The sequence below is a fragment of the Pongo pygmaeus genome, chromosome 1 (genome assembly GCF_028885625.2).
Source record: "Pongo pygmaeus isolate AG05252 chromosome 1, NHGRI_mPonPyg2-v2.0_pri, whole genome shotgun sequence".
In the NCBI taxonomy this organism is placed as follows: Eukaryota; Metazoa; Chordata; class Mammalia; order Primates; family Hominidae; genus Pongo; species Pongo pygmaeus.
Window position 1 is genome coordinate 227,755,733 of NC_072373.2, and position 27,607 is coordinate 227,783,339.

A 27,607-nucleotide genomic window follows, 5' to 3' on the forward strand; every position below is an offset into this window, starting at 1 on the left:
TTCTTAAGAAATAACTTTAATGTATTTAGAAACCTCAAAACCGCAATCTCCCTGCCAGGTCCCCTCCCTCCGGCTGGCCCCCTCTCAGAACGTGGGCACTCCTGGGCACTCGGGGCCCTTCTTGCCTCACTCGGGGGTAGGAAGGACACAGGAGGAGACCTCGCATTGCCCCCGATAATCGCTATTGGTGCCTCCTGTGCCCATCAGTCCGGGTGGAGTTGCCCCCTGGGTGCAGTGGGGAGGTGGCGCCCAGCAGCTGAGAGAGGCCCAGCCAGCCAATGGGAATAGGCTGGGCTCCCTGGGACATGGGGTGGCCCCCTGGAGCTTGTCTGGGGGTGCCTCTCGGGGGACATGTGATCTTCCTTTTGTGAGGTGTCCGGAGCCCGGGATCACAGCCACAGGCTCTTGGGAAGCCCCAGGGAACCATGCTGGGTCCTTGAGACCAGCTCCCCACGCTCTCTGGAGCCAGGCACGGCCACTTGCTGATCGGGGACAGGCTGTGCTGCCGCCGGCTGGCCTCGCCAGGGCTACACATCCGTCTCCACCCGCAGACGCTCCATCCTGCGGACGTTGCCCTCCACGGCCACACGGCTGGTGATGAAGCGGGCAAAGTCCTCGGGGAACCAGCCCGTCTCTCCGTCCCGGAGCCTCTCGCCATAGAGCCACCCTGAACCCGGATGGGGTGGGAGGGAGGTGAGAGGAAGGCTGTAGGTCCCCCAGCCCCTCTGAGCTGCTGTGCCTGAGCACACCAGGGCCAGGCTTCTCCTAGAACTGACCACCTGCTCCTGCCTCAGAGCAGACAGCTGCCGAGGCCTTGCTCATGGTCACCAGGCACCCGGCCCCTGCTCAGGTGCTCGCCACTGAGAAGGGTGCGGGGCTGAGCACACCCCACACAGCTCTGCCCGGCATGAGGAGGCACCCTGCCTGCCCTCTGCAGGCTCCTGCTGGGCCCGGCTGAGCGGGGATCCCCTGGGAGGGCAGAGACACCTCCTCCTCCCCACGTGGGACACAGTGATCATGAACCTGCTTTTGATTCTGGGGCTCGGGGATGTGGGAGTGCTCCCTTTGAGGAAGCCCTCGAGAGAGGGTGAGCACATGGTCAGCCTGCAGCCCAGCATGCTCTGGACCTGGCCAGCCGGACGCTGACTCACGCCCACCCGTCCGTGCCCGCCCATCTGTGCCCAACGCCCCTGCACTCACCATCCTCCTGCTGCAGAACCAGGACCACGTCCGCCTGCTGCAGTGTGACCTCGTCTGCTTGCTTCGCGAAGAAGGCCTTGGTGATCTCCACCTGGGGCAGGTCTGGATAGGGCAGTGGCCATCACAGGGCTGTCGGGAGGCATGGGCCAGGCTCCACGCCCCAATGGCCTCCAGCAGACACATCCCCCGGGGCCGGGGCACCCCATCCCCCAACTGCCAGGCCCCAGCACAAGGCCAGGTGCCAGGCTCCCTTGGGCTACAGTGAGGGCCAAAGTGCCCAGCCACGGCAGAGGGCCAGCCCTGCAGGCCCCCAGCCCGCACTCACCTCCTTTGCTGGAGAGGCCCTGCCACTGTCTCTCACTGTGTGTGAGCGCCACGATCCACCGTGCCCGGTCACTCCTGGGGACCAGAGACAACGTGAGCCAGGCCTGGAGACCGATCCTGCCCGTCTGATGTTCCTTGACTCCTGACAGCCACCCATGGAGGCCGTGGCAAGGAGATGGGGGGTGTGGGCAGGAGTGGCTGGGCAGACTGCCAGGCAGGCTAACCCCCAAGTCACCCCAGCCCCAGGTCACAGAGTTGCGTAGTGGCCACACACCCAGACCCCAGCCTGCTGGACCTGAGGCCACCCTGTTTCCTGGCACTGGGCCCCAGCTCCCTGCCCCCTCCATTTGCTGTGACAGACTCAGCCCCAGCGTCCTCATCTGGAAATAGGGCCCAGAGCTGTCCTCTGTCAACAGGAGCTGAGAGGGAATATGGAGACTGGCGCACCTGTGTGCCTGCCTTCCACGGGGGGCCCGCAGAGACCCCATCAGTGCCCACTCCCATTCTGAGTGCCAGGACCACCCTGCTGTCTGAACTGGCCCCTACCGGCCAGGCTCTCTGCACCCCAGCATCACTGCTGTCTACCTGCAGCTGTGCCCTCAGGGCCTCAGGGCTCTCCTGCCTCGGGGCCTCTGCTGAGCAACCCCACCCTCCGGCCCCACCTCCCTCTGCTCACATGGGCTGAGCTTTCCTCACGGCACCCCCCGCACCCCACCCCCCACTTTGTTTCCTCCCTTGTTCCCACTCCTGGTGGCCCAACTGTTGGTGCGTCCCCTCCCGGGAACATAAACTCCATGAGGACAAGGCCGTTTCTGTTGCTCCCGGCTCTACCTCAGCACCTACAGCAGGGCCAGGTGCACGGCGGGCGTTCAGAGCCAGCCATGGAACAGCGAGCGAGGCAGGCGGACAACCCAGTCCCCGTGGAGCTAACGTGCCTGTGGCCTGGGAACAGCCCTCCCGGGAGCCCACTTACGCGGAGTCCGAGGAGAGCAGGAGCTGCTCCTGGCGGCCCTCGCTGTTGCGAAGCAAGGTCACCTGGAAGGGGTGGGGCACGGAGGAGCTGCGGTTGCCACCCCCGGGCAGAGGGAGCTCAGACGGCTCTATCTTCTCCACCTGGATGTGGTTCATCTGGGCGTAGTCCTGGACCACGTAGCTCTCCTCGCTGTGGGGACACGGGCAGTCGGTGGGACGGTCCCACCCAGCTACTATCCGGTGCCTGCTGGGCTCCCGTCCAGTTCCCACCCGGCTCCCCTGCAGTGGTGGGGAGGCAGCCACAGACAGGCTCCAAGAGTTCCCACGTCCCACAGAACAGAGGCCATGGCTTTCCAGTCCTCGTGGCTGTCACAGGCAGACCCAGGTCTGCAGAGGAGGCCGGAGGCTGCATAGCGAGTGCCACCTGCCCCCGAGTGTCACACAGGGCATGTGCCGAGTGGAAGCCACGCCTCAGCTCTGAGGTCAGAGGGGCTCAGGGCCGACTCCCCGCACCCTCCTGCCCCAGGGCCAGCGGCCCAGTGTCCATGGAGTGGGGCTCCCCACACCCTCCTGCCCTAAGGCCACCTCTTCTTCTTGGTCACAACCAGGACATCGTTGAACAGGAACAGGTAGCACGTTGGCCGGCTGGCAATTTTTCGAAAAAGTCCGGTTTCTTCCACTAAGAACAGCTCTCCACGCTTCAGCAGCCACCGGGAGGCGGAAATCAGTGGGAGGGACTGGGGGGACAGAGCCGGGGTGAGCAGGTCCCCAGGGGGTCAAGGATGCACAGCACCAGGTGGGACTGACCCCTGCCTCTGGACTGGGTGACCAGCTGGCTGCCCCCAGTCGGGGCTGGGCAGAGGAAAGGGGCACGATGTGTCCAGGCCTCAAATCAAGGTGCACCAGGCCCTGGACCAGACCCTGCCCGATAGCCCAGGGCTGGGTGACCACTGAACATTTCACCCAAGCCAGGACTCGAAGGCCAGTGCTGGGGAAGCCTCCACACACACCTCACCCCTCCGTGGCGATTACGCAGACGCTGGGCCTCCTAGGCACAAGGGCCTGCTCAGCCCCGAGGGAGAGTTGGCAGGGGCAGGCCCACCTGTGATGGCCACGCTCCACATCTGGGGCCTCTCCTGGCTCCTGAGCCACAGAACATCCTCCCTGCCTGGTGCTGAGTTGCCGGAGTCAGTGGGGGGCAGAGGGATGGCAAAGGCCAGGGGCTGGGCAGTGTGGGAGCGGGCATCACAGTGGAGGGTGGCAGCACAGGGTGGTGGGGTGGGTAGTGTGGGGGTGAGGGTGGGTAGTCCGGGGGCGACGAGGGTGGGTAGTGTGGGGGCGACGGGGGTGGGCAGTGTGGGGGCGACGGGGGTGGGCAGTGTGGGGGCGACGGGGTGGGCAGTGTGGGGGCGACGGGGTGGGTAGTGTGGGGGTGACGGGGTGGGTAGTGTGGGGGCGACGGGGGTGGGTAGTGTGGGGGCGACGGGGGTGGGTAGTGTGGGGGCGACGGGGGTGGGTAGTGTGGGGTTGACGGGGTGGGTAGTGTGGGGGCGACGGGGTGGGTAGTGTGGGGGCGACGGGGGTGGGTAGTGTGGGGGCGACGGGGGTGGGCAGTGTGGGGGCGACGGGGTGGGTAGTGTGGGGTTGACGGGGTGGGTAGTGTGGGGGTGACGGGGTGGGTAGTGTGGGGGTGACGGGGTGGGTAGTGTGGGGGTGACGGGGGTGGGTAGTGTGGGGTTGACGGGGGTGGGTAGTGTGGGGTTGACGGGGTGGGTAGTGTGGGGTTGACGGGGGTGGGTAGTGTGGGGGCGACGGGGTGGGGTTGACGGGGGTGGGTAGTGTGGGGGCGACGGGGTGGGTAGTGTGGGGGCGACGGGGTGGGTAGTGTGGGGGCGAGGGGGTGGGTAGTGTGGGGGCGAGGGGGTGGGTAGTGTGGGGGCGAGGGGGTGGGTAGTGTGGGGGCGACGGGGTGGGTAGTGTGGGGGCGACGGGGGTGGGTAGTGTGGGGGCGACGGGGGTGGGTAGTGTGGGGGCGACGGGGGTGGGTAGTGTGGGGGCGACGGGGGTGGGTAGTGTGGGGGCGACGGGGGTGGGTAGTGTGGGGGCGACGGGGGTGGGTAGTGTGGGGGTGACGGGGTGGGTAGTGTGGGGGTGACGGGGTGGGTAGTGTGGGGGTGACGGGGTGGGTAGTGTGGGGGTGACGGGGTGGGTAGTGTGGGGGTGACGGGGTGGGTAGTGTGGGGGTGATGGGGGTGGGTAGTGTGGGGGTGACGGGGTGGGTAGTGTGGGGGTGACGGGGTGGGTAGTGTGGGGGTGATGGGGTGGGTAGTGTGGGGGTGATGGGGGTGGGCAGCACAGGGGTGACAGGAATGGGCAGCGTGTAGGTGGGCAGTGTGGCGGTGACGGGGGTGAGCGCCGCAGTAGGGGATGGCAGTACAGGGTGGTGGGGTGGGCAGAGTGGGAATGAGGAGCCTGCCCACCAGCCCCCGCTCCTCAGCCACTGTTGACACCTCCCCACCTGCTCCCTGTGGGCCCCGGCTTCCCTACCTGTGCCCACTACAGACTCAGAGCCCCCGGCACCTCCCACTCCTGGCCTCTGCCACCACCCTCCCTCCTGGATGGGCCTGCTCTCCCTGCCCCCACACCTGTTTCAAAGATCAACTTCAAGACCATGTGGGGGTGAGAGCCCCACTCGGGGGTGGGCCAGGCCTGGGAGGGGGTCCTTGCTCTGGCAGGGGCAGGTGTTACACCCCAGACCCGAGAGGATCAGGGAGACAAGCGTGAGGCCTGCACGGGTGTGGGCTCAGCGACAGCAGCGCAAAGTCACCGCCCTGATGCCTGCTCCAGGCAGCCCGCCCTGACCCACCCCGGGAACCCCATCCCCCAGCTGGGACCTCTGCACCCTTACTTGGTTGTCCACGGCCTCGAGTGAGGGTGGCCTGCAGCCTGTCACCCACTCCTTGCTCCACCCTGAAGGGCACCCACTGGATGGGGCACCAGGACAGGAGACCCACCTGGGCCCGCCTTAGGGGAGGGGCCCTGGGCTGTCCCAGGACAACAGAGGATGGGGCCAGTGTGTGGGATTGTGGGTGGGGGGCTCTGGAGGGAGAGGTCCAAGCCCTGCCCATTTGTGGCAGGGACTAGGGCTGCCCGGGCCTGGGCTGGAAATATTTCACCCTACCCAGAATCCAAGGCTCACTGGGAAACATGAGATCTGGGCTGGCCCTGAAATCACCCTGTCCCCTTCCCTCTGTCCTCAGGCCCTGCCCAGCCCCTGAGGGGCCAGCAAGGAGCCCTGGCCCCAGGCAAGCGCACTGACAGGGCCACTCCTGTTGCCCCCTCGGCTTGGTCACTCAGGGCCTGGGTCTGCCCTTTGCCGGTGTAGTCCTGGGGATGGGGCAAGGGCCACAGAGGCCCACCCAGTGCGAGTAGGGGAGGGGTACACAAGGGATGCTCCCAGATCGGGAGACTGAGGCCTGGGTAGACCAAAGGCACCAGCCCTAGGAGGCCCAGCCCCCAGGCCTCATGAGGGCAGGTACCCACTCTCCAGCCCTCAGGCTCAGGGGTGTAACCTCACACGCAGGCCAGCAGGGAGGGCTGAGTGGGAAGTGGTGCGAGTGGCCTGACGTCCACCTACCTTGACCTTGCTGAAGTCCAGCTGTGTGTGCAGCGTGTACATCTGCTCCATGCGCTCCATCCTGTGGGCCCCCTCGTTGCACTGCCTCACCAGCTGCAGGGCATGGTCCCCGTGTGAGAGGCTGGTGCTACAGGGCCCTGGCACAGCCCACACGGCCCACAGTGTGCCCAGGACCCCTGCCCAGCCAGCCTCTGGCTGCCCACAGTGCCTGCCCTGGACCAGCCGTGCCACAGGCTCATCAACTGTGCGAGAGCTCCACTGGCTCTGGGCCTCAGTTTCCTTGTCAGCACTGTGAAAGGCTTGGGATGGATAATCTGGGAACCTCTGGGCCTCAGTTTCCCTGTCAGCACTGTGAAAGGCTTGGGATGGATAATCTGAGAACACTCACTGCCCTGGAAGGTGGGGGGAGCCAGCCCTATGCCATCGGGTAGGGTGGGGTGGGGTGGGGACAGGGTCAGGGTACAGGACTCGGGTGGGGCTGGGGCCAGGCCCCATCTTACCTTGCTGATGGCCTTCAGTGCACGGTTGGCGGCCTTGTACCTCTCAGAGTGGCCCTGGGTCTTGAGGCAGAGCGTCTGGATGGACAACAGACATGGGACAGAAAGTCCCCTCTGGCATCCCAGGTGTGGAGGCTCCCACCAACACCAGACCCTGTGTGGGGCTGCAGGTGGTCAACAGCTGCCCCCAGAGGGCTCCTGCAGGGCCCCACCAGCACGTGCAGCCCCTGAACGGCCTCTGCACCACCTGGAGCTCTGCCAGGTCAGGCCAGGCTGAGTGGGAACAGGAGCTGGCACCCCTGCCTGGAACCCTTCCCTTTCCGTCCTTGGCCATCTCCATCCAACCTGGGGAATCGTCAGTGGAGGCCCCCTGGCATCCCCATTTCTGCACATCCCTGGGGCCCCCAGGAGTTTGAGGTTCTGTTTGGCTTGGGCAACCCTGCCATTTGTAGCCTCAGGGAGCTTAGCTCAGTACTGCCATGTGCGGGGCTGTGTGTACGGACAGCATGCACACATGTGAATATGCCTGTGCACCGTGTGCGTGCATGTGTGTGCATCCACGTGTATGTGTGTGCAGTGCCTGTGTTTGCATTGTGCGCACACGTGCATGCATGTATCGGTGCAATGCAGTGTGCGCACGTGTGCATGCATGTATCGGTGCAATGCAGTGTGCACACGTGTGCATGCATGTATCGTGCAATGCAGTGTGCGCATGCATGTATCGGTGCAATGCAGTGTGCACACGTGTGCATGCATCGGTGCAATGCAGTGTGCGCACGTGTGCATGCATGTATCAGTGCAATGCAGTGTGCACAAGTGTGCATGCATGTATCGGTGCAATGCAGTGTGCGCAAGTGTGCATGCATGTATCGGTGCAATGCAGTGTGTGCAAGTGTGCATGCATGTATTGGTGCAATGCAGTGTGTGCAAGCATGTGTGTATTGGCATCGATACATATGCATTGTGTGCACATGGGCACATAAGTGCCTGAGTGCATGTGCGCTGTATATACGTGTGTGTGTGTGTGTACGCCTTTCACCCTCATGTACCCTCTGCCCTGTGGGCTGGCATCCCACACACACAGCCCATGCTGGTGAGACTCTCTGAGCCCCTCTCTGCATCCACAGAACGGGGAGAGTAGGTGCCAAGGACAGGGCTACCACATCTAGGAGGACTGGGGGGGTGGGGGCTGGGAGGAGGCTCAGCAGGGCTCCGGGTGATGCCAGTTCCAGCTCGTCAGTGTGCCTGAACCTCATGAACCATTGAGTAAGTGAACACGAATCCGCCAAGGGCTGGAACAGCTCCCGGCACAGTGAGCTCTGTGGGTGGCGGCAACCACAAAGTTATCCTGGTTATTAAAGCCATCTTAGGATCATAACTATTACAATATCACAGGCCAAGCTTGGAGAAGGTCACAAGCACGTAATGCTCCATCCGAGGCAGGGCTCTGGCCGTGGGACCCCAGGATGGTGTGCCCGGCCCCACCCTCAGGCCGTGGACTCACATCCGTCAGGAGGGGCAGCCGGGTCACCCGCTGCATGGGGAGGATCAGGAAGGAGAGCATGGGCAGGCCCCCGCACGCCGGCCGCCTCTCAATCTCTCTCAGGACCTCTCGGAAGGCGGCGTTGCTGCTGCTGCAAGAGGACAAGGCTGTTCTTCCAGGCTCTGCATGGCCGGCCTGTACCAAAATCAGGCGGGACCTGCAGAAGCCGGGCTGGGAGCAGGAATGTGCTTTGGGAGACCGGGGTGCAGGATGCTCCTGAGCCACCCTCCGGGCCTCAGGGCCACCCACTCACATCAGCTTCTGCAGCGTGCGCTGCTGGTAGACCTCGTTGGAGCAGTAGGCGATGTAGGGGTGGAAATGCTTCTCGGCGTGCTCCTCCAGGATGTCACTGATGTCCTCGACCAGCACCTGGGCCTTGTGCCGCTGCTCCAGGTCCTCGAAGAACCTGAAGGCAAGGGGGGGTGAGGAGGGTGCCACGGGCCTGGTGGTCGGGTCCCATGTGTGCACACACACAGACATGCATCTGCGTGCACACTCACACATACATGGACGTGGCAGGAGCTAAGCTCAGCTCCCAGAGGCAGCACACAGCAAGCACTTGGGGCAGGACCCGGGCCCGGGATGCGGGACGGCAGGGAGACCCGGGCCCGGGATGCGGGATGGCAGGGAGGGCGGGTGGGAAGTGGTCACAGAGGCCCGGGGCTCCTTACAGAGCCCCCCGCCACGATCCCACACACTGGTGCCATCCCTCTGTTGTCCAGGGGCAGCCCCAGGGACTGTCCCCAAAGGTGGGCCCATTTGGACCTCCTGTCCTGGTGCCTGTCCAGTTGGTGCCGTTCGCCCTTCAAGCTCCTTCCAGCTAAAACGACTGGGCCTCCACACAGGCCCGGGCCCCCGCTGCTGCACCAGCTTGCCCCTGGGAAGAAACTCAAGGACGGAGACTCAGGGGACAGGCACAAGAGCCCAGCCTCCGGGTCACAAAGAGGGGTGATGCCTGGGGCCACCCCCTCCAAGGATGAGTCCCAAATCCCAGGCAGCTCTGCTGAGCAAGCTCCCAGCTGGGTTCACGAACTGTCTGCTTACTTTCACTAGGGCCCCCACCCTGTTCTGAGGGAACAGTCAAGGCCGGGGGGCCAGGTGTGGGCTCTTGGCAGACTCCCTGGAAGGGACTACCAGCCCCTCACCTCCTCCATTACCCAGGCCTTGGCCCAGGGTGATCAGGACGAAGGGCGTCAACACTTGGTCAGAGCTAGGCCAGGGCTGCCAGGATTCTGCCCCCATGGGCGGCCAGAGCCACCAAGGCTGGGCTTGGCTGGACCCACGATGGTCACCTGGTGTGTGAGGCGGTGGCCGGAGCCTCGTCCATCCTGCAGACCCTCAGAGCCCCCAACCGGAGACCACATCCATGTCTCCAGGCCGCCGCCATGGGAGGTCCTCCCAGCCCAAGAGCTCTGTCCTTCGGAGGACTTCCTTGCCCAGCGTGGAGGTGGGCAGGAGTCCCACCTCCCCCTGCTCACCGGGCCCGACTGGGCCTGCCACCCACGCAGGAGCCACACTTCCTGCAGGGAATGCGTTCTGACAGCCGCTTGCCCTTGAGAATCCCCAGCAGATGGAGCCGCAGTCCCCGTGGACGAGGACCCAGGAGGCCATGGGAGGCCCCGGTTGCTGGATGAGCAGCGCCACGACATGCGTGCCTGCCTAGGCTGGCCAGGCCGGTCAGCAGCTCACATGGGCGACTGCAGGTTCTGAGAAAGGTCTGGGAGAGCCGCCCACCAGCCGCTGACCCCAAATAGCCATGATTCCCCAGAGAGTTCACTGTGCATGCCAGGAGCTGTCGGGGGCCCAGCTGGGGGAGGAGGCCGGAGCTTCCCGCCCCAGGGCAGCAATCGAAAGCCCTGAGGAGGTCAGAGGCAAACACGCAGCTGCCTGAGGCAGAAGGGACTGGAGGACACAGAGCTCAGAGGACACAAAGCCTGCCTGGCTGGGGACAGAGCTGGGGGAGGGGCAGCCGCTATGCCAGATAGACCCCTCCCCCTCCCCCAGCCCCATCTCATGCTGAGTCAGAGGTTGGGAGTTTCCCATAGCTGGTCCCTGGAGCTCTATAGGAAGCCCCTGTCTCCAGGGACAAGGCGGCTCCCTGCCCACCCTCAGGGCCCCAAAGTTCCGCAAGGGCACCCCACAGGCAGCAGATGGGTGGGACTCGCCAGGGGCGGGGCTGATATAAGAATGCGCCAGCAACCACCACTGTTGGGGCAGCCCTGTGCCAGGCACTACAGGGCCCTAATCATCTCCCAGAGCCACCTAAGCCCACGAGGGGACCAGAGACACCGCCCCTCAGGTTAGCATTGAGGCTGAGGCTCAGGACACCGGATGATGCTCCAGGGTCCTCCTGCATATAGGGAGCAGCACAGGGTCGAGACCACACACACCCCTGCCCATGCACACACACCCCTGGCCAGACACACACACCCCTGGCCAGGCACACACAACCCTGCCCATGCACACACACCCACGCACACACACCCCTGCCCACGCACACATACCTGTCCACGCACACACACCCCGCCCATGCACACACACCCCTGGCCAGGCACACACACCCCTGCCCACGCACACACACCCCTGGCCAGACACACACACCCCTGGCCAGGCACACACACCCCTGCCCACGCGCACACACCCACGCACACACACCCCTGCCCACGCACACATACCTGTCCACGCACACACACCCCTGCCCACACACACACACCCTTGGCCAGGCACACACACCCCTGCCCACGCACACACACCCCTGGCCAGGCACACACCCCTGGCCAGACACACACACCCCTGGCCAGGCACACACACCCCTGCCCACGCACACACACCCACGCACATACACCCCTGCCCACGCACACATACCTGTCCATGCACACACACCCCTGCCCACATACACACACCCCTGGCCAGGCACACACACCCATGCAAACACACCCCTGCCCATGCACACATACCCCTGCCCACGCACACACACCTGTCCATGCACACACACCCCTCCCCACACACACATCCATGCACATACACCCATGCACACATACCAGGGTGCTAGATGCTCCCGAGCCACCCTCCGGGCCTTGGGGCCAGCCCACTCACACACACCCCTGACCACGCACACACAGCCATGCACAGAAACCTCTGCCCACGCACACACACCTACTCACACACACTGACCACGCACAAAGATATGCAGACACCCCCGCCCACACACACACACCCACTCACACACACCTGACCGAAAACACAGCCACTCACACACCTACCCACTCACACATACCTGACCACGCACACACATCCATGCACACACATCCCTGCCCGTGCACAACACCCGTCCATGCACACACATCCATGCACACACATCCATGCACACACCCGTGCACACACAACCATGCATACACACCCCTGCCCCCCACACACCCATGCACACACACTGCTGCCCAGGCACACAAACCCATGCACACCCACGCACACACACCCCTGTCCACACACACCCATGCACACACACCCGTGCACACACCCCTGCCCATGCATACACACCCTTGCCCACACACACACATCCATGCACACACACCCTTGCCCATGCACACACACCCCTGCCCCCACACACCCATGCATACACACCAGGGTGCTGGATGCTCCCGAGTCACCCTCCAGGCCTCGGGGCCAGCCCACTCACACACACCACTGACCATGCACACACAGCCATGCACAGACACCCCACCCCCAACTCACACACCCATGCACACACACTCCACCCCACACACACACCCCCGTGCATGGCTGCAGCTGCATGTCCGGCCTCTCCTCTACCTCCAGGCCCTGCAACCAGAGCTCAGGTCCAGCTACCAGACACCTTTGAGTGGAACATGACCCAGAGCTGCAACTCTAGGCCTCCTGCCTACAGGTGAGCAGCTTGTGGCCACCGCTGCCTGGGTCATGCAGCCCTCTGTGCCTGGGTGTCCTGGTGGGATGGTGCTTGGCAGTGGGGCAGGGCTGTACCCCTGGGAAGTGCTCCATGTCTTATGAACGACCAGGATACCACAGCCCCAGTGCTTAGCCCGGCCCTGAGGCCAGCTCTTGGTGGCCTCGAGGACCCTCAGAGGTCATCACACTCCGTGGGAGTCAGCAGCTGCCCTAAACCATCCACATCAAGGTGCAGCTGAGGCTCCCCGGGGCCTGCTGACGACGGTGTGGTGCCCACAGGGGGAGGCACCTTCCTGGCAGAGGACCCTGCGTGGAAGGCTGTGGCGTGGCCTTACCTCTGACTGGCACCCAGGACATCCAGGATGTTGGAGAAGAGGTGGTGGTGCTCCATCTGGGTCACGGTCGCCCGCAGCTCCTTGGACTGCAGGAACTCCTCCACCAGGACACTCAGGCTGTGCTGGTAGGAGAACTCCGACGTGAGGATCTCGAACATGGCCTGTGGAGAGGGGCCTGGGTGAGCCCCACAGTGACGCTGGACACGGACGTGCCTCGGTGACCAATGCTTGGAACAGGAGGACATGACCTGGGTGGCAGGGGCAGGTGGGGACAGGAGCCCCGGACAGACCCCTGGATGGGGCTATCAGGATGGCTGACTTGGAGATGCCAGCCGACATCCCTGGAAGCCCCTGGCCGGGTGCCTTATGAGCCGCATGAAGCTGGGCAACAACCCCCCGTCCTCGTCGGAGAAGGGGGTGATGGCAGCCCCTGGACTCCGAGGATTCACCCGGTGACGCGAAGGGGCTCCGTCACGGCCTGGCGCAGGTGGAGGCATAGCCCGGGCCTGTGCGAGGCGCTGGTCAGCGTGACAGGGACTGGCGCTGGCGGTGGCCGCAGAGGGATGGCTGGGTGGCACCACCGTGGCTGCTGCCCCTCCCCGGGTGTTGCATGGCCCAAGCCATGGGGGACAGCCCTCCCGCCCAGGGCCCTCCCCTCTCACCCAGGGCCCTTTTACCTCCTGCCTTTTCCGCTCCTCAGTGGAGAGCTGGTCCAGGATGCCCAGTTCCACCACCTGGGGGGACACAGGCCCAGGAGCTCTAGATCACACGTCCTAGAAGCCTAGGCCAAAGTCTCCCTTCTTTCCTCCTCCTGACGGACCAGGGCCAACATGGACAGCAGAGGCGGGGACCTGGGCAGAACACCCACAGCCACCCCACAGGGCTCAGGGAAGTCCGATCCTGGAGTAGGCCTGTCCTGCCAACGGCCTATCCCTGTCACCTTCCTCTCTGTGGAACCTTCCTTGGGTCAGCCCCCCCAATCCTCCCAGCCACCAAAGAGCCCCAGAGCAGCCCAGAAAAAGCATGGGGCATCCAGAGGGAGAGGCCAGAGGGCGGGAGGGGATCTTGTCCCAAAGATCTTCCTGGCAGATGGAGAGGCGCGGAACCCACCCAGGGAGGGAGTGTGGAGGGAAGGACTGTGACTCAGACCCCACCTGGGCGAGGCGAGTCAGTGCCCTGCCTGGAAGCTATGGGTGACGCTGTTTCCGCCCGGGCTCCCTCCTCCTCGGGGCCCACAGCTGGCGGGTCACCTTGGCGGGAACGTGGCTCGCTTGGTAGAGCACATCAGGACCAGGAGGCTGCCACACCGCCCGGGGGTCCCCTCTGCAGGACTCAGGCCACCCTGATTCGTGCTCTGCTCCTCACTGGGCTGGGCAGAAAGGCCGCCAACAGTGCCTGGGCCAAGTGTGAGTCCCCCATTCCCCAAGCCAGTGCCTCCTTCCCATGCAGGGTCGGAATCTCTGGCAGTTACCAGGGTGCAGTACTGGACTCTATCCCAGACAGACGGAGACCACACGCCCCCAGCTCCCAGCAGGGGAGTAAGACTGCACTTCCAGACCTTTCTATCTGTGGGGAGGCTGCCCGCTGCCTGCCCTCACCCCACGCTGGACCTGCCCTGGCCGGGGTCCCGGGGTACGCAGCACCATGGAGCGTGGTGGGTGGTTGCAGTGCTAGCCCCTCTGAATGGCGAACAAGGAGCCCCATTGTACCACAGGTGGGGGCCCGCCCTCCCCGCTGCCCGCCCTCCCCGCTGCCCGCCACACCCACGGCCACATGGTCCCCTCCCTCGGGCCTCAGGGCGCGGGTCACATGCCGGTCCACCTGGGGTAGGAGCAGCCACCTCCCCCTCAAGCACGGGGACCACTGCCAGGCCACGCTCTCCACTGAGACCCCCGTAGGGCAGGGACGGGCCCCCAATTTCAGATATGGAAAGTGAAGGAGTGTCTTGGCCCTGGCCCCAGCTCCACGTCCCGGCCCCTCCCATCCCAGCTGTCTCCCTACGCAGACCACTCAGCCCTCTCCTGGGGCGGGGGCCCTGGGAAGGGACTTCTGGTGCTTGCAGCTCCCTGCAGGGCGGTCTGAGCAGGGCCGGCCCTCGCACGCATGACGGCAGGGCCCTGCATGGGCAGGGCAACTCTGAGGGCCCAGGAGGGAGACCCCCAGGTCTGCCACCCACAGCCGAGGGGCTTCTGGGAAGGCTGCCCACCCTCCCTGGGAGGACTGGGCTGCTGCTGGGGACCAGCCACCTGGGCTCGGGGAAGGAACAGCAGGGGGACCCCTGTGGCTTCTCCCTGCCTGTGTGGGGCAGCCTCACCCACCCTCCGGCGCTACCTCCGGGAGCTGGCTCCAGGTGACCTGGGCGGGCCGGTAGCTCTTGACCACAATGTTGGTGTCCACCTTCCGGGCTCCCTCGGGGCTGGAGGACTCATCGAGGATGTCGTCATCAGACTCCTGGCTGGTGTTCAGGCCCCGCTCCTGGATCTCCTGGTAGAGCTGGGGGTCTAGAGAGAGAAGGAGGGTGACCTGTGGCCCTGGGGTACTGGAAAAGGCCGCGCCTCCCTGGAACCCGCTGGCTGAGTCCTCTAGGCCCACACGGCTGTGTGGGAGAGGGAGGCTTTGGGAGGGGACTGCCCCAGGCTGGGCACCAGTCCCAAGACCTCTCCTATGCCACAAGCCCCACCTGAAATGGGCTGGTCCCGGCTCAGGGTGCCTCCAGACCCTCACAGCATCCCCCAACCAGTCTTACCCTGAGACGTGGGGCATCGCTGCTGCCTCCTGGGGACACTTCCCAGAGATTTCTGTAGAAGAGGCCTGGGTACCCCCTCCTGGGCCCATGCCTGTCCACAAAGCTTCTGGGGGCTGGAAGGGGCCATTGTGTCTTGGGGCCTCAGGCCTGGAGCTGGGCACTCGAGGCCTTAGCCCTCCCCTCTGATTAGAGGCCTCACTACCTCTAATCTCTTTACACCCCCGGGCACTTGGACCCAGGTAGCAGGCACCTCCCTATGTCAACCTCCCTGTGGGATGTTCTCATCTCCCCCCAGTAGGCTGAGTGTGCACCACCGGCACCCCTGCTGGAGGCCCCAACACACGGCTCCCCTTCAGCCTCGAAGAGTCTGGGCAGAGCCCGCGGCATGGGGCCGGCGCCCTCTGATCTGGCCTTGGTCCCCCGACACGGCCACTGTAGGCTGGGCCCAGCACACACATGGGGTGTTCAGGGCAAGACTGGGGGCTCTGTCTGTACCCTGACCTTCAGAACACACAGAATAGAGTTCAAAGGAACTTTCTAGACCTTTCTAGACTCATCAGGGCTACATGATCAGACCAGCCACTGGGACCTCAGCCTCTGGAAGGACCGTGTCAAGCAGCTTTGGTGACCCCGAGACACCTAACTGAGGCCCACTCGGACCCCAGGGTGCCCCAGTGAGACCAGTTTCAACTGGAGCCCAGCCTGCGGTGCCTCCCAAAGCCACACTCACCGTCCTTGAAGGAGCCCTTGTGCCGTTTCCTCCCCAGCGTCTTCTGCACAAAAGAGAGACACAGAAACCGCAGCTGTCAGCCGGGGCAGGTGTGGCCCCAGCGATTCTGCCCTGGGATCCCAGAGACCTCATGGCTCCACATGCGAAGCTGTGCCTAATAGATGTCAGCTCCACAGGGCCTCACGGCCGCCAAGCAGAGGCCAGGACAGGTAGGAGGAGGGCTCAGAGCAGGCAGGACACGTGACTGAGGGCTGCTTGGAGGAGGAGGAAGGGTTGAACTCATCGTGAGGGGACGCTCAGAAGAGTTTTGAGCAGGCCCGTGGCAGGGCAGGTGTGGCTGGGAGAGGACTGTGAAGGGACAGTGGGGCAGGACACAGGCCCCTGGGGACTAGGACCTGGTGGGGCAGATGAGCAAGGATTGGCTGGTCAGTGTCCAGCCCCAAGCATGGGCCTGGTGGCCCCAGCAGGAGGCCGGGATGGCAGAAGTGATGGGAGGGCTGGGCTCCTGGGAAGCCCCCACGCTCAGGTGCCCGACTCAGAGCCCACCCTCCTTGGCTGGGACACCACACTTTCCTGACGCCACAGGTGTGCTGGTTCCCGGAAGGAAAGGGGCTGACTTCTCGGAACGAGTTGGGGCCTGTAAACTCCCCTTACTGGTTGGGAGCATGTGGCGCTCCCAGCTGCACCTGGCCTGGCACCCTCAGCCCCGTGCCCGACACCCCACCTCAAGGGCTCCGCCAGCCCCCCTTCGGCCTCCAGGTCTGGCTGGAGCTGTTGCCTCCCCCACCCCCCGACACTATCCTCTCCTCCTATCTGCCTCTGCGCTAACCCTCCTTCCTCTGGGACCCTACCCTGACCCGAGGCCATGGGGAGCCCCCTCCTCTGTGCTCCCAGCACCCCCGAGCTGCCCTCAGCCCAGCCCTCGGCATTCTCCCTGCACTGGAGGCCCTCTGAGGACCAGGCCCATGCCCCTGGCTCACTTTGGAACCCCAGCACCAAGCATGTGGCAGGTGCCCAGGAAGTGTCTGCTGACTGCATGAAATCAACAGTGAATGAATGAATGGAGCGCCATGGGCCTGGGCCTGGTGGGTGTAGAGAGTGCTGGGGCCCTTCCAGCTGCTGGGGTGCAGGGGCCTGCGGCAGAGGTGCCGAGGCATTTCTGAGTCCTGGGCGTCTCAGGTAGGCACAACAAGAGAGAGCTGTGACCGAGGACAGTGGCTGGTGCTGGGGACACGGGGGGGGGGCCCACCTCAGCCACCATCGGCCTGCAGTGGATGCCCATGGGACATTCTGGCAGGTGGTCTTGGCGTCTCCTGAGGCTGGCACTGCCACTCCCAGTCTGGGCAGGAGCCGGGCCTGAGGAGGCAGCTGGGACGGCAACCATTGAAGAAGACACTCTGGCACGCGCCTTCCGTGGACACTGCCCAGAGGACGCCCAGAGGGCGGCTGTGATCTTTGCTTCTACATGGGGAAGCCAAGGCTCAGGAAGGTTCAGGAACTCGTCTGGGTCACATGGCACCTGCCCCTGCCCTCGTCCTTCACTGAGGCAGCCCATATGCTTGGGGCCTGTTTTCCAACATGTCTGAGCAAGGCGCCCAACAAGAAGGATGCCCCTGAGGCCAGCCCTGCATCTGCTCTGCATTCCTGAGGATGCTCGGGGCTGCCAGGGCCTCCTGATGGGCGGTTCCAGGGCAGCTCGCCTCCCCCACCCCAGCCCTGCCTAAGCCCAGACCCACCAGCTAAAGAGACCAAGCAGGGTGGCCAGAGTCCCAGTCCTGGCTGGGTGGGTGTCCAGGTACCACGCAACTCTCCCTGAACTTGGCTTCCAGCTCCAGGGCTGCCTGAAATGAAGGCCTGGCCCCCAGCCGCAGGGGATGGTGACTCCGAGGATGAGGGACACTGGGCCCAGGAGTCACAGCTGGACGCTCTGTCCCCTGGGCCCTAGTGACACATGCAGCCAGGCTACACCCTGCCCAGCAAAGGGTCTGCCGCCACCATGCCCCAGACCTAGAGCCACTGCCAGCAGGCAGGGAAGCAAGGCTCTGTGTACAGAGGGAACGTGCAGACTTCTCCCGACCCCCAGGCCGCCGCACAGCTGCTCCGCCTCAGTCCCTCCCGCCTGAGTCCCTGTCCGGAGCTGCCGGGGCAAATGGAGCCCAGACCAGTCACTGCAGCAAGGTCACCCTGAACCCTATCATCCAGGCAGGCCGGCTCCTGTCCGGGGCTCAGAAACAGGGACTGGGCCCTTCCAGGGATTTGCCCTCCACCAAGGCTGGGAGCGGGGACACCAGAGTCGGGGCCTGGGTAGAACCCTCGACCTTTCCAAGCCTCTGCTGCCTCATCTGTAAGGTGGGATCTTCACACTCACAGACTGGGCTGAACTGGAATAAACCACTTGAGAGCCCTCATGCAGCAGGTGCTTACTAATGGCAGCTGCCATGATGCAGAAGATGACGGTGGTGGAGACGGCCAGACCGCCCCTCTGCCTAGCAGCCCCCTCCCCACGGTCCACACGAGCAGGCCCCTACCTTGTTTTTGGCCGGGCTCCGAGTGTGAGGCTGGCTGGGTTCCTCCGCCAGAGCCTGGAGCTTAGGGCTTAGCTGGATGGCGTCCCCCTGGCCACCTGGCTTCCCCAGGCCCTTCATGGCCGCCCGGTAGGATTGGTTCCGCAGGTTCCGCCTCAGCATGCCCCCGGGGTCCTTGTCCATGTCCATGTCATCCAGGGAGAAGCTGGGGGCTGGGAGGAGCTTAGGGTCCTGCCGGGCGGCCTCCCTGCTAAGTACAGCGGCCCCGAAGCTCTGGTGGCGGGCTGGGGTCTTCGCCTTGCTGGCCACGGCCAGGCTCTTAGGGATCAGCTGTTGGGTGCCCAGCTTGAGGGCTGCTGGGCTCTCTGTGCTCAGGACGATGGGCCATGGCTCCTCGTGCCCCGGGGGCCGAGGCTGTGGGGGTGCCGGGACCTCGGGCTGGAAGGCGGCATTGTCTCTAACACGCAGGGAGCCACGGACCATTGGGAGCCCAGAGGCTGGGTTCCCACCGGCATCGAGCCGGAGCTCCGAGTGGAAGCGGTATTCCAGGAGCTTCTCCTCCAAGGAGCTGTCTGAGTGCCGCTGGGACATGCTGGGCGGCTGTGGGGTCCTGGGGGAAGGGCAGAAGTGAGGTCTCGTGAGGCTGCTCTCCCCGGCCCCTTCAGGTGTCCACCCTCGTGCTCCTTCGCATATGCCTGGCTGGGGCCCCAGTACAGCTCCCAGGACACAGCGGGCAAGGACAGCGACGCAGCCAGGAGCACAGTGGGTCAGCGACACAGCCAGCCCGAACCACCGGGAGCCAGCCGCATCTGAGGCCGGAGGCTGGACACAGGATGGGACTGGGCAGGCGCTGGTTCTCTGAGCTCCAAGGGACCAGGCAGGCACAGCCTATGGGGGGAGGCTGGACCTCGGAGGCTGGGAGGCCACACTCCTTCCTCTGACAGGCAGCATGTGCTGAGGACACATTCCTGAGCCTGGAGGCAGGTGGGGCAGCACAGGTGCATGGCCCTGGAGCCCTGCATACCTGGCCTGGAATCCTGGCTCACACCTGGCAGCCATGCAGCCTCCTGGAACCACTTCCTCGTGGTGAACACAAGGGTGATGGCGCTGCACTGGGGGGCTTCCTGAGGCTGGCATCAGTCACAGCGGCAGTGACCACAGCCTCTGCCTCATTGGGGTCTTCCAGGCACCTAAGCCAGGCTCTGCTGGGTTGGGGGGGGGCAGGTGCATTTGCCCACATGCTCCCAGCCCAAGCCCAGGCCTGTGTGATTCTCCTCTCTCAGCCACACAGTGACGTGACTGTTGTGGACTGTCCATGGAACCTTTCCACACACCAGGCAACATGCTTGCATTTTTCCACGTTTCTGAACTGGGCATAAAGCTGACAATTCTGGTCTCAGGAGCCCCACCAGGTACCAGCCCGAGAGTCCGGTATGACACCTGGCCACTGGGCAGGTGTGGTGGTGGCAGGGGTGGCAGCCCACAGTCCCACGTATACCACCCAGCACAGAGCGGGAGCTGCCCCGTAGACATCTCTGTAGCCCGATCCCCACACCCCGTGGGCTGCCCCGCCCCCGCCACATTCTTGCCCACCCCTCCTGGCAGCGCGTGCCCCCGAGTCCATCTCTACCCCACTGTTCCCTTCATGGTCCGGGGCTGGCACCCTGCCCCTGACACTGCTGTTTCCCATTTCTCACTTTCCTCCTTCCAGACCCAAGGCAGGGCTGCCCTTCTGCCCCTTGGGAATGGCACAGTCCTGAGACTGGCTTTGGGACATGTGTGCCTGCCAGGTAGGAATGTGGAGAGCCAGCTCTCGACCTGCCTCTGCATCTTCCCTGGCTGCCATGACTATAGGCACGTGTGGCCAGGCAGAGCTCCAATGGCCTGGACCCCGTGTGACCGAGATGTGCAGAGCCCCCAGCAGACACGGCCTCCAGGAGCCCGGCCCAGAGGTCTGTTTCCAGGCACTTCGTGGGGCTGTTTGGCTACACATCACCTCCTGAGTGACGGCGCATTGCTCGGCCACAGCGGTCAGGCCCAGGGCGAGCTTTCACGCCCCGCGCAACTTGCAACCCGCCTGGGCACTTGCAACCCTCAGGCCACTGAGCAATGGATTCCGAGGGTCTGATCTCTCAGGCCTCCCAGCTTTCCCCTCTGCTGCTCAGGGGCTCCCCACATGTGTCAGGGAGCAGCCCTGACCCAGGCACGTGGTCAATGAGCAAGTGACGCTGCCTCTCCGTGCCTCAGTTTCAAAATCTGCAAAATGGGCACGATGAGAGCAAGGCCCACCTCCTGAAGGTACAGTGGGAAGTGTAAAGCGTGCAAAGTGTGTAACAGGCCTGGCCGGTGTGAGGCCCACGTCTGCGTTGCAGTGACCAAGCGCTTGCTGAATCAAAGACAAGCTCACGCTCCCTATGCTCAGCTCAGGGAGCTTTGTAGGTTCAAAAGGTAACGACATGGAGAAAACTCACTGCTTTCATTCTTTCCCTTTTAAAAAATAAAAATAAAAACAATAACCGCCACCACTCAGTATGCCTCCTATACACCCAGAACGTCACATACATGAAAATGACCGGAGTCTCTTGAGGGTGGAAACTGATTTTTCTGATGGGAAAACAAGGCTGAGTCACTCGCCCAAAGTCACTTCCTACAGGGAGGTTGCCTACAGTCAGCTACACAACTGACCTGGATTAGCAACTTTGGAGCGTCCACAGGGCCCCCAGGACACAGTCAGCCACACAACTGACCTGGATTAGTACCTTTGGAGCGTCCACGGGGCACCTGGGACACCCCTCTGTCCCTGCTCAGCGCCGGGAGCCACCAAACTCTCCCAGGACACAAATTCTCTGCTAAAACCATCCCAGGAACGCACGTGCGGCTGAGCCTCCCAGGCCCCAGGGAGGGACGGCCTCCACGCTGGCCGGGAGGGTACATTCCTCAGGGCATTCCGGATCACCGGCGGAGGACAGCGGCAGACACAACAGGCCTCCCCCGGGGCTGGTGTCCATGACACTGACCAGGGTGACACTGGTCTGCACCATCCCAGGATCACCCGCTCACAGTAGCGTGTCTGCGTTTTACCCAGGCCTGGCCGAGAAATCCGTTTCTTGTAGGTTTCTGTCTACACGCCAAGCAGAGCGCACTCCAGCGGGTGGCCAGCGTAGGCGGTCTACGGCCCTGTAGTCCTTTTATTCTAAATGTGATTACCTGGGGGGCATTTGATGTGGGTTGACATGCCCACACCATCACTGTGCCCCATCTCCCACCAAACAAATGTCCCCAAGACCCCACAGCCCCCAAATACAGAGACCCCAGCCTGCATTGTCTCAGCCTTCCAACTCTCATAGAGGCCTTCCTCCTTCCTAATGGGGCCAGACTGCCCAGGCCTGACTGTCCCTGACCACGTCCTCTGAGACTGTGTCCTGGCCCTGGCCGGCAGCACTCCCTGGCTGGCAGAGGCTGTCCCAGGAGAGGTCAAAGTCTGCTCCATTGCCAGAAGGCGCCCAAACGGGAACCTGTCAGGCGAGCCAGAGCCTGAGCCATTGCTGGGTGTGACCTCCGCTCCCAGCGAGGCAGCCGCACCCACAGGCCTAACAGAGAGCCTGAGGGGTGTGGGCAGTCCAGAGCCCCCCAGGAGCCGGCTCTCGGGAGCTGTGGCCCTGGCAGGCACGTGCACCCATTGCCTTCTGTTTTTCAGTTTTCCTAAAGAACTATGAAGACATAGACACCGTTTCAAAAGTCAACGAGCACCAAAGACTTAGCATGAAAGCCCAGCGTCCCCTCTTCCACGCTGCCCTGATCCCCGGAGGCCACTGCTCCGGGCTCCTCAGCTTCTCCCAGAAAAAGGCACAGCCTGCTCTCAGTGACCCCCACCTATGGGCATCCCTACACTCTCCCTGCCTCTTGGACGAGGACTCCATCACGGCCGGCCCCATCGCACGACGTCTGTGCCGGCACAAGGCGCTGAGCCCCAGGGCAGGGCCTTGCCCACATCTTGTTAATGATTTTCTCTCATTTGACCAGCCTGGTTTCCCCAGTTAATTTTTCCCTGAGTGTTCCGGCGTCTCTGCCATGTGCTTCTTGAGAATATATTCTATACGTTCCGCAGGCCAGCTCCATGTTTTTCCCAGACACCCCCCATCCTCCCTCTCCAGAGGGCCCGGTGCTCTGGGCCTCACCCTGGGCGGATCCCAGGACCTCCTCTGCTGCTTCCGGGGCCCCTCTCACCTGCTCTGGGCCCTCACTGTGCTGAAGCACATCCCCAGGCACTGTCCCAGGAAGCCACACAGGAGGCACCTTTTGGACTGCCTGAAAATGTCCTGTTTCTTCCTCTTCCCTGACTGGCAAGGAGATGAACGTTCCCACTGTAGATGGTTTTCTCCCAGAGTCGGGCAGCGCCCTTCCCTTGTTGTCAGAGTTGCTGGGGAAGGGCCCCAATGCCCCGATCTCTTTCTTGGGTCACGACTGATATGTGGTTCTCCCTGGCCCCACTGAGGGTCTGGCGCACCTGCTGGAGCGTGGGAGCTCTGGCTGTCTTGCTGATGTGCCTCGGTAGGGTCCGCGTTCGTTCACTGAGCCAGCCTGGGAGCTCTGGCTGTCTTGCTGACGTGCCTCGGTAGGGTCCGCGTTCGTTCACTGAGCCAGGCACTGGGTGGAACCCCGCCAGGCGGTCACTCTTGTCTAGGGCTGCGCAGATTTTCATATTATTTCTTCCACTCTGTTTTCTCTTTTTGGAATACCCACTAATGAGTATTCCACTAATGAGTACCCACTAATGAGCTCTGGCGTTTTCTCCTAATTCCTTACCTTTCCTCCCCTACTTTGTTCTCTGTGTGAGGTTTTCTCTACTTGGACTTCTTATTGGCCCCTGGTCTTATCATTTTCATTATCCTCGAAGAGCCCTCTGCTCTTCATTCCTGGCATCCTGCTCTTGCTTTATGGGTGTAACATCTTCTATTGTCTTAGAGAGGAAGGATTACGTTTTCTTTGGAGCGAGTTTCTTTCTTTCTGTCGCTGGCTGCTGGAGCTGCGCCCCTGCCACACACTTCTTCCTGTGTCCGCCTCTGCTGGCCTCTGTCTCTCAGGCACAGGGTTTTCCTCAAACATCTGCTGCTGCTGGTTGATTGTTTCTGCTTCTATTGAGGAGACAGGCCTTATGCTGGTGGGAGGCCCAGGTACGCACACCCTGAGCACAGGTGTCTGACCGGGAGGGCCCAATGGGACCCCCAGCCCCATGCCAGGTCTGTATCCTGAAGCCTCTCCTGCAGGCCGGCTGGTTTCTACAGTGGCCTCTTTCCATTTCCTCACTGAGATGCTGGTCTGCTCCTGGTGGAGCCAGTGAAAGGGAGGGGCTGAGAGCTCAGACTCCTTTCAGCAGCTGGCCATGCTGTCCCTGCAGCGCCACAGAGAGAGCTCAGATTTCCTGCAGCAGCCATGCGGGCCAGTGGCAGACCTGCTCCCCAGCAAAGGCAGCCCTGACTTGCTGAGCGGGGGCTCAGCACAGGGCATGCACAGGGCAGAGGGAGCCGCAGGCTGGCTGGCTGTCTGTCCTGTCTCCCCATGTCTGTGAGCCCTTGCGGGGCAGGGACAGTTTCCTGTTCGTGTCCCCACAGTCGGGCTCATTTTCTGCACTAAAGAGCAAATGCCTGCCTCGGCACATGCTCTGCCCTGGTCTCCTAGTACCTTGATTCTGTGTCTTCCCAGAGAGGCCCTGGTGTTCCATGCCAAGAACCAACTTGCAAGGGGACTTCGCTCAAAATGAGCAGAGCCTGGGCCAGGGCAGCCCCATAGAGGTTCCGGGCCCATCTGTGCCACTTTTTGGGCGACTTCCTGCTGCTTCTGCTCAGGGTGGGCTGGAAAGGACCTCCCATGGCTGAGCCCTGGGACCCAGAACTCTCTCTTTTCTCTTTACCACTAAATACCCCACCTGGTATCCCCAACACATATAGTTATGGGGCACGAGGGACTTGCCAGGAGGAGGTGTGCAGCAGAGGCGAGCAGGTGGAATCCATGGTCTCTGGGCAGTCTCAGGGGCCCCCGCCTGGCCTGTCCGAGCAGGTGGAATCCGTGGTCGCTGGCCAGTCTCAGGGGCCCCTGCCCAGCCTGTCCGTTCCTGTCTGTACTTGGCCTTGGCTGATCTGCTGGATCTCAAGACCCAGCGTTGGTTGGATGGGCCGCTCTGTAGCCCCGCCCTCCTGCCCCCTCATCCTTCCAGAGAGATGGGCTTCTAGTGAGTCTAGTGGGCGCCAGCCTCGTCCCTTCTGCATCCCCATAGCAGTACAATCTCCCAGCCAGGGCTTTGGGCTCTGGGCACAACTGCTCTCACGGCCACCAGGACCCAATTGCCCCAAGTTTGCTGCCCCTCCAGTTAGGATGCTGCACAGGCCTCCAGCTTCATGTGGTCCCACCCTCAGGCATTTCTGTCCCCCCTACCCTGGCCTCTAGGTCCAGCTGACCCCACTCAGCCCAGTGGGGCGTGGCCTCTCTAGCACCTGTCCATCCAACCTCATTGAAGGCAAACTCAAGCTACAATGATGCCCTTGTACTCTGGTAATTCTGCCCGTCAAACTTCGGACTCAGTCACATAATCGGGGGGAGGGCTTGGTTTTGCAAATCATGCAGCATACATCAGCCAGCTCTGTTTGCAAGGTGGCCAGGGATTTGGCTCTGCGGCCTTCACTGGGGCAGTTTTGTCCCCCAGAGCACATTTGGCAACGTCTGGGGACACTGCTGGTAGTCAGGAGTCCTGGCTACTGGTTGGCAAGGCTGCTGGAGAGACCTGTTATCTGGATCAAGGTCCCTAGGGCTGCGGTAGGGAAACCCTAGGCAGCTAAGCAGAGAGCCACCCTGCACGGTGGGGGTGGGGAAGTGCACCTGGCTCTCCCACCTGGACATAGCTGGTTCAACCCAAAGTGCATTCCAGTCACTCCCCAGCTCCGGCTCTGAATGAGACATCCCATAAACCCAGGTGCTGTCCCTGGCTCTGCTGCCACTCACGAGGTTCCCCCAAAGGGTGGGAATCAGAGTCTGCCTCTGACAGGTGCCCACGTGGGTGACAGGTCTCCTGCCACCCGTTCACCCGCTGTAGGACAGACACACAGACAGTGCCCTCTGAATGCCCCGTCATCCACTGTGTCTTCTGCCCCTCCCCAAACTTCTGGAAGGTGGGTATTTTCCCTGGCAGGTAAGGAAACCAGGTGCAGAGGGAATGTGGCCTGCCTGGGCGGGACTGCTGGCCAGGCCCTGTCCTGACCTGGATGGCTGTCCCCAAACGGGGACTGGGGGGACTGGGGGTTCTGGCCTCAGCCAGGGAGTCACTAGAAATAAGGACGCTGCTCCAGACGGATGGTCCCCTGCGCTAAGGACAGGAGCAGCCCAGGTCCATCTGGAAACCAAAACTAAAACTCAGACCCAAACTTGCGGGGAGCGCCTGCGCCTGGATCACAACGTGAACACAGGTGGCCATCCTCAGGATGGGGACCTGCACGCCACATGTGAGCTGTGGGGACCCTGGCACGCCGCTTCTCACTGCTTCACCTCTGTGCCTCAGTTTCCTCATGTGTAGGTGGAAAGTGCTTCCCACATAGGGTGGTCCTGTGGGTCAGAGATGGCCCCTGGAGAGCCAGCGCCCTCAGGGAGGCACCCCCAACAAGGGTTTCTCCCCAGTGTCCAGGTTGGGGGAGGGCCCATCCCACCCTCCAGGTGACTTTGGTCCAGGTGACTTACTTCTTCCAGGAAGTCCCCAAGACACCTCCCTTCCAGCAGGACTGGGGTGGGTGAGGAGTGCCCACCTTCAGCCCATGCCTCCTGCTCTGGACAGTGCCTTTCATACCCTGTTCCGCTCTCCTGGCTGTGGGCATCGCACAGCAGGGGCCACGTCTGCCTGGCACACTTGTGGGTCAACATCTTCTAACTCCTCAACACTCCTGCTAGTCCCATTTTACGTATGAGGAAACCGAGGCCCCAAGAGCTGCTTAGTTCATTCACAAAGAGCCAGGATGTGAGCCTGAAACCCACACACCTGGGAACTATGCCATGGAGGGGTCAGGGCCTGCAGCCAGGCACAGCACCTGGACCCCCTTGCTGGTCCCAGCCAGGCCCACACGCACCTCCTAGGCCCCCATGTTAGGTGGTGCACAGACTGTTCCCCTCAAGGACACAGAGAAGATTCAGGCCTTGATTCTGGTCAGATGCAGAGGTCACCAAGACCTGCCATCGCTGCCACTCCCTCAGTCCCTCCACCTACTCAAATCTCAAAAGGGATACTGTTCCCATTTCACAGACGCAGAAAGAGGCTGAGCGGCCAAGACAAGCGGCCACGGCTCCCTGGTAGGTGGGACGCACCCCTCCCCCTCCCCGTCTCCCTTCTCAGGGGAGACAAAGCAGGTCCCTTCCTGCCACCGCCCACCAAGGCCAAGGGTGGGGGAGGGGCGTATGGTTTGGGTTCGTCTTGGGTGTGGGGTTCTTCCTTCTCGGGGCTTTTCTGAACTTTTGGGGCCAAAGCAGGTTTGGGTGTCAGATTCCCCAAAGAGCTCCCGGGAGGGTCGTTCTGTTCCGCGCCGCCCCCCCCTACCCCCGCCATGCTCTTTCAAACTCCCTGGGGCTTCCAGAGTCCTCTGCGCTCAAGTCTGAACCCAGGTTCCGGTTGCATGGAAGTTTTCCTTTAGGAAGAGGAAGCGGCCACTCGGGGTCGAGAGAGGGCAGCGAGCGAGCGGACAGGGGCAAGCAGGGGGCTGCCTGGTGTGTGTGGGGGGCGGGTCCAAAGTCGCGTCCGGCTCAGCCCGCGCGCACCGCCCCTCCCGCCCCGGCGGAGCCCCCCAGGAGGGTCGCGAAGTTGTTGCGGCTCCCGGGACGGGGCTTGCCGGAAAAGCGGAGGGGAGGAGAGGCGCCCCGGGTTCCTGGCCCGGCTTCCCCGAGCCCCGGTTCACCTGTCCCCCGGCTCACCTGTCCCCCAGGCTCACCTGCGCCGCGGGGCGGAGGGACGGAGGGGCGGCGCGCGGGCGGTGCAGCTTCCAGCGCCGGGTCCCGTCCTATTCTGCAGCCGCTTCGCTCCTGCGGCCGCGCAGTCCGGCCCGGGGCGCCTCCTCCACTTCCTGCGTGGTCTGGCTGGAGGGCGGCGGCTGCGGCCCCGCAGGTGGGCGCTGGGCGGGCGGGGCTGCTCCGGGTCCGAGGGCC

The 27,607-nt window shown here is 63.3% G+C and overlaps 1 protein-coding gene across 3 annotated transcripts; it reads right to left on the reverse strand.

Moving 5' to 3' along the window:
• ARHGEF16 (Rho guanine nucleotide exchange factor 16) lies at positions 1-27,607 on the reverse strand. 3 transcript variants are annotated; one of them, XM_054449041.2, is made up of 15 exons: positions 27,394-27,607; positions 18,437-19,043; positions 15,909-15,951; positions 14,764-14,933; positions 13,110-13,166; positions 12,433-12,593; positions 8,427-8,579; positions 8,135-8,264; positions 6,634-6,708; positions 6,134-6,226; positions 3,082-3,233; positions 2,498-2,686; positions 1,526-1,599; positions 1,201-1,302; positions 1-667 (listed from the first exon to the last, which is right to left on the reverse strand). In XM_054449041.2, the coding sequence occupies exons 2-15, from the start codon at positions 19,022-19,024 to the stop codon at positions 528-530; spliced, it is 2,127 nt and encodes a 708-aa protein (XP_054305016.1). In that variant the 5' UTR covers positions 19,025-19,043; positions 27,394-27,607; the 3' UTR covers positions 1-527. The 3 variants fall into 3 exon arrangements, with proteins under 3 accessions (XP_054305016.1, XP_054305008.1, XP_054305031.1); XM_054449033.2 differs by having other exon boundaries at positions 2-667; positions 27,377-27,580; XM_054449056.2 differs by lacking the exon at positions 18,437-19,043 and having other exon boundaries at positions 2-667; positions 27,394-27,457.

Coding starts and splice junctions, on each gene's coding strand:
- ARHGEF16 (XM_054449041.2), bottom strand. CDS start 19,024: ATGTCCCAGCGGCACTCAGACAGCTCCTTGGAGGAGAAGCTCCTGGAA. Junction 14,934..15,908: donor CAAGGGCTCCTTCAAGGACG/GTGAGTGTGGCT, acceptor TTCTCTCTCTAG/ACCCCCAGCTCTACCAGGAG. Junction 1,600..2,497: donor CTGCTCTCCTCGGACTCCGC/GTAAGTGGGCTC, acceptor TCTGGTCCCCAG/GAGTGACCGGGCACGGTGGA.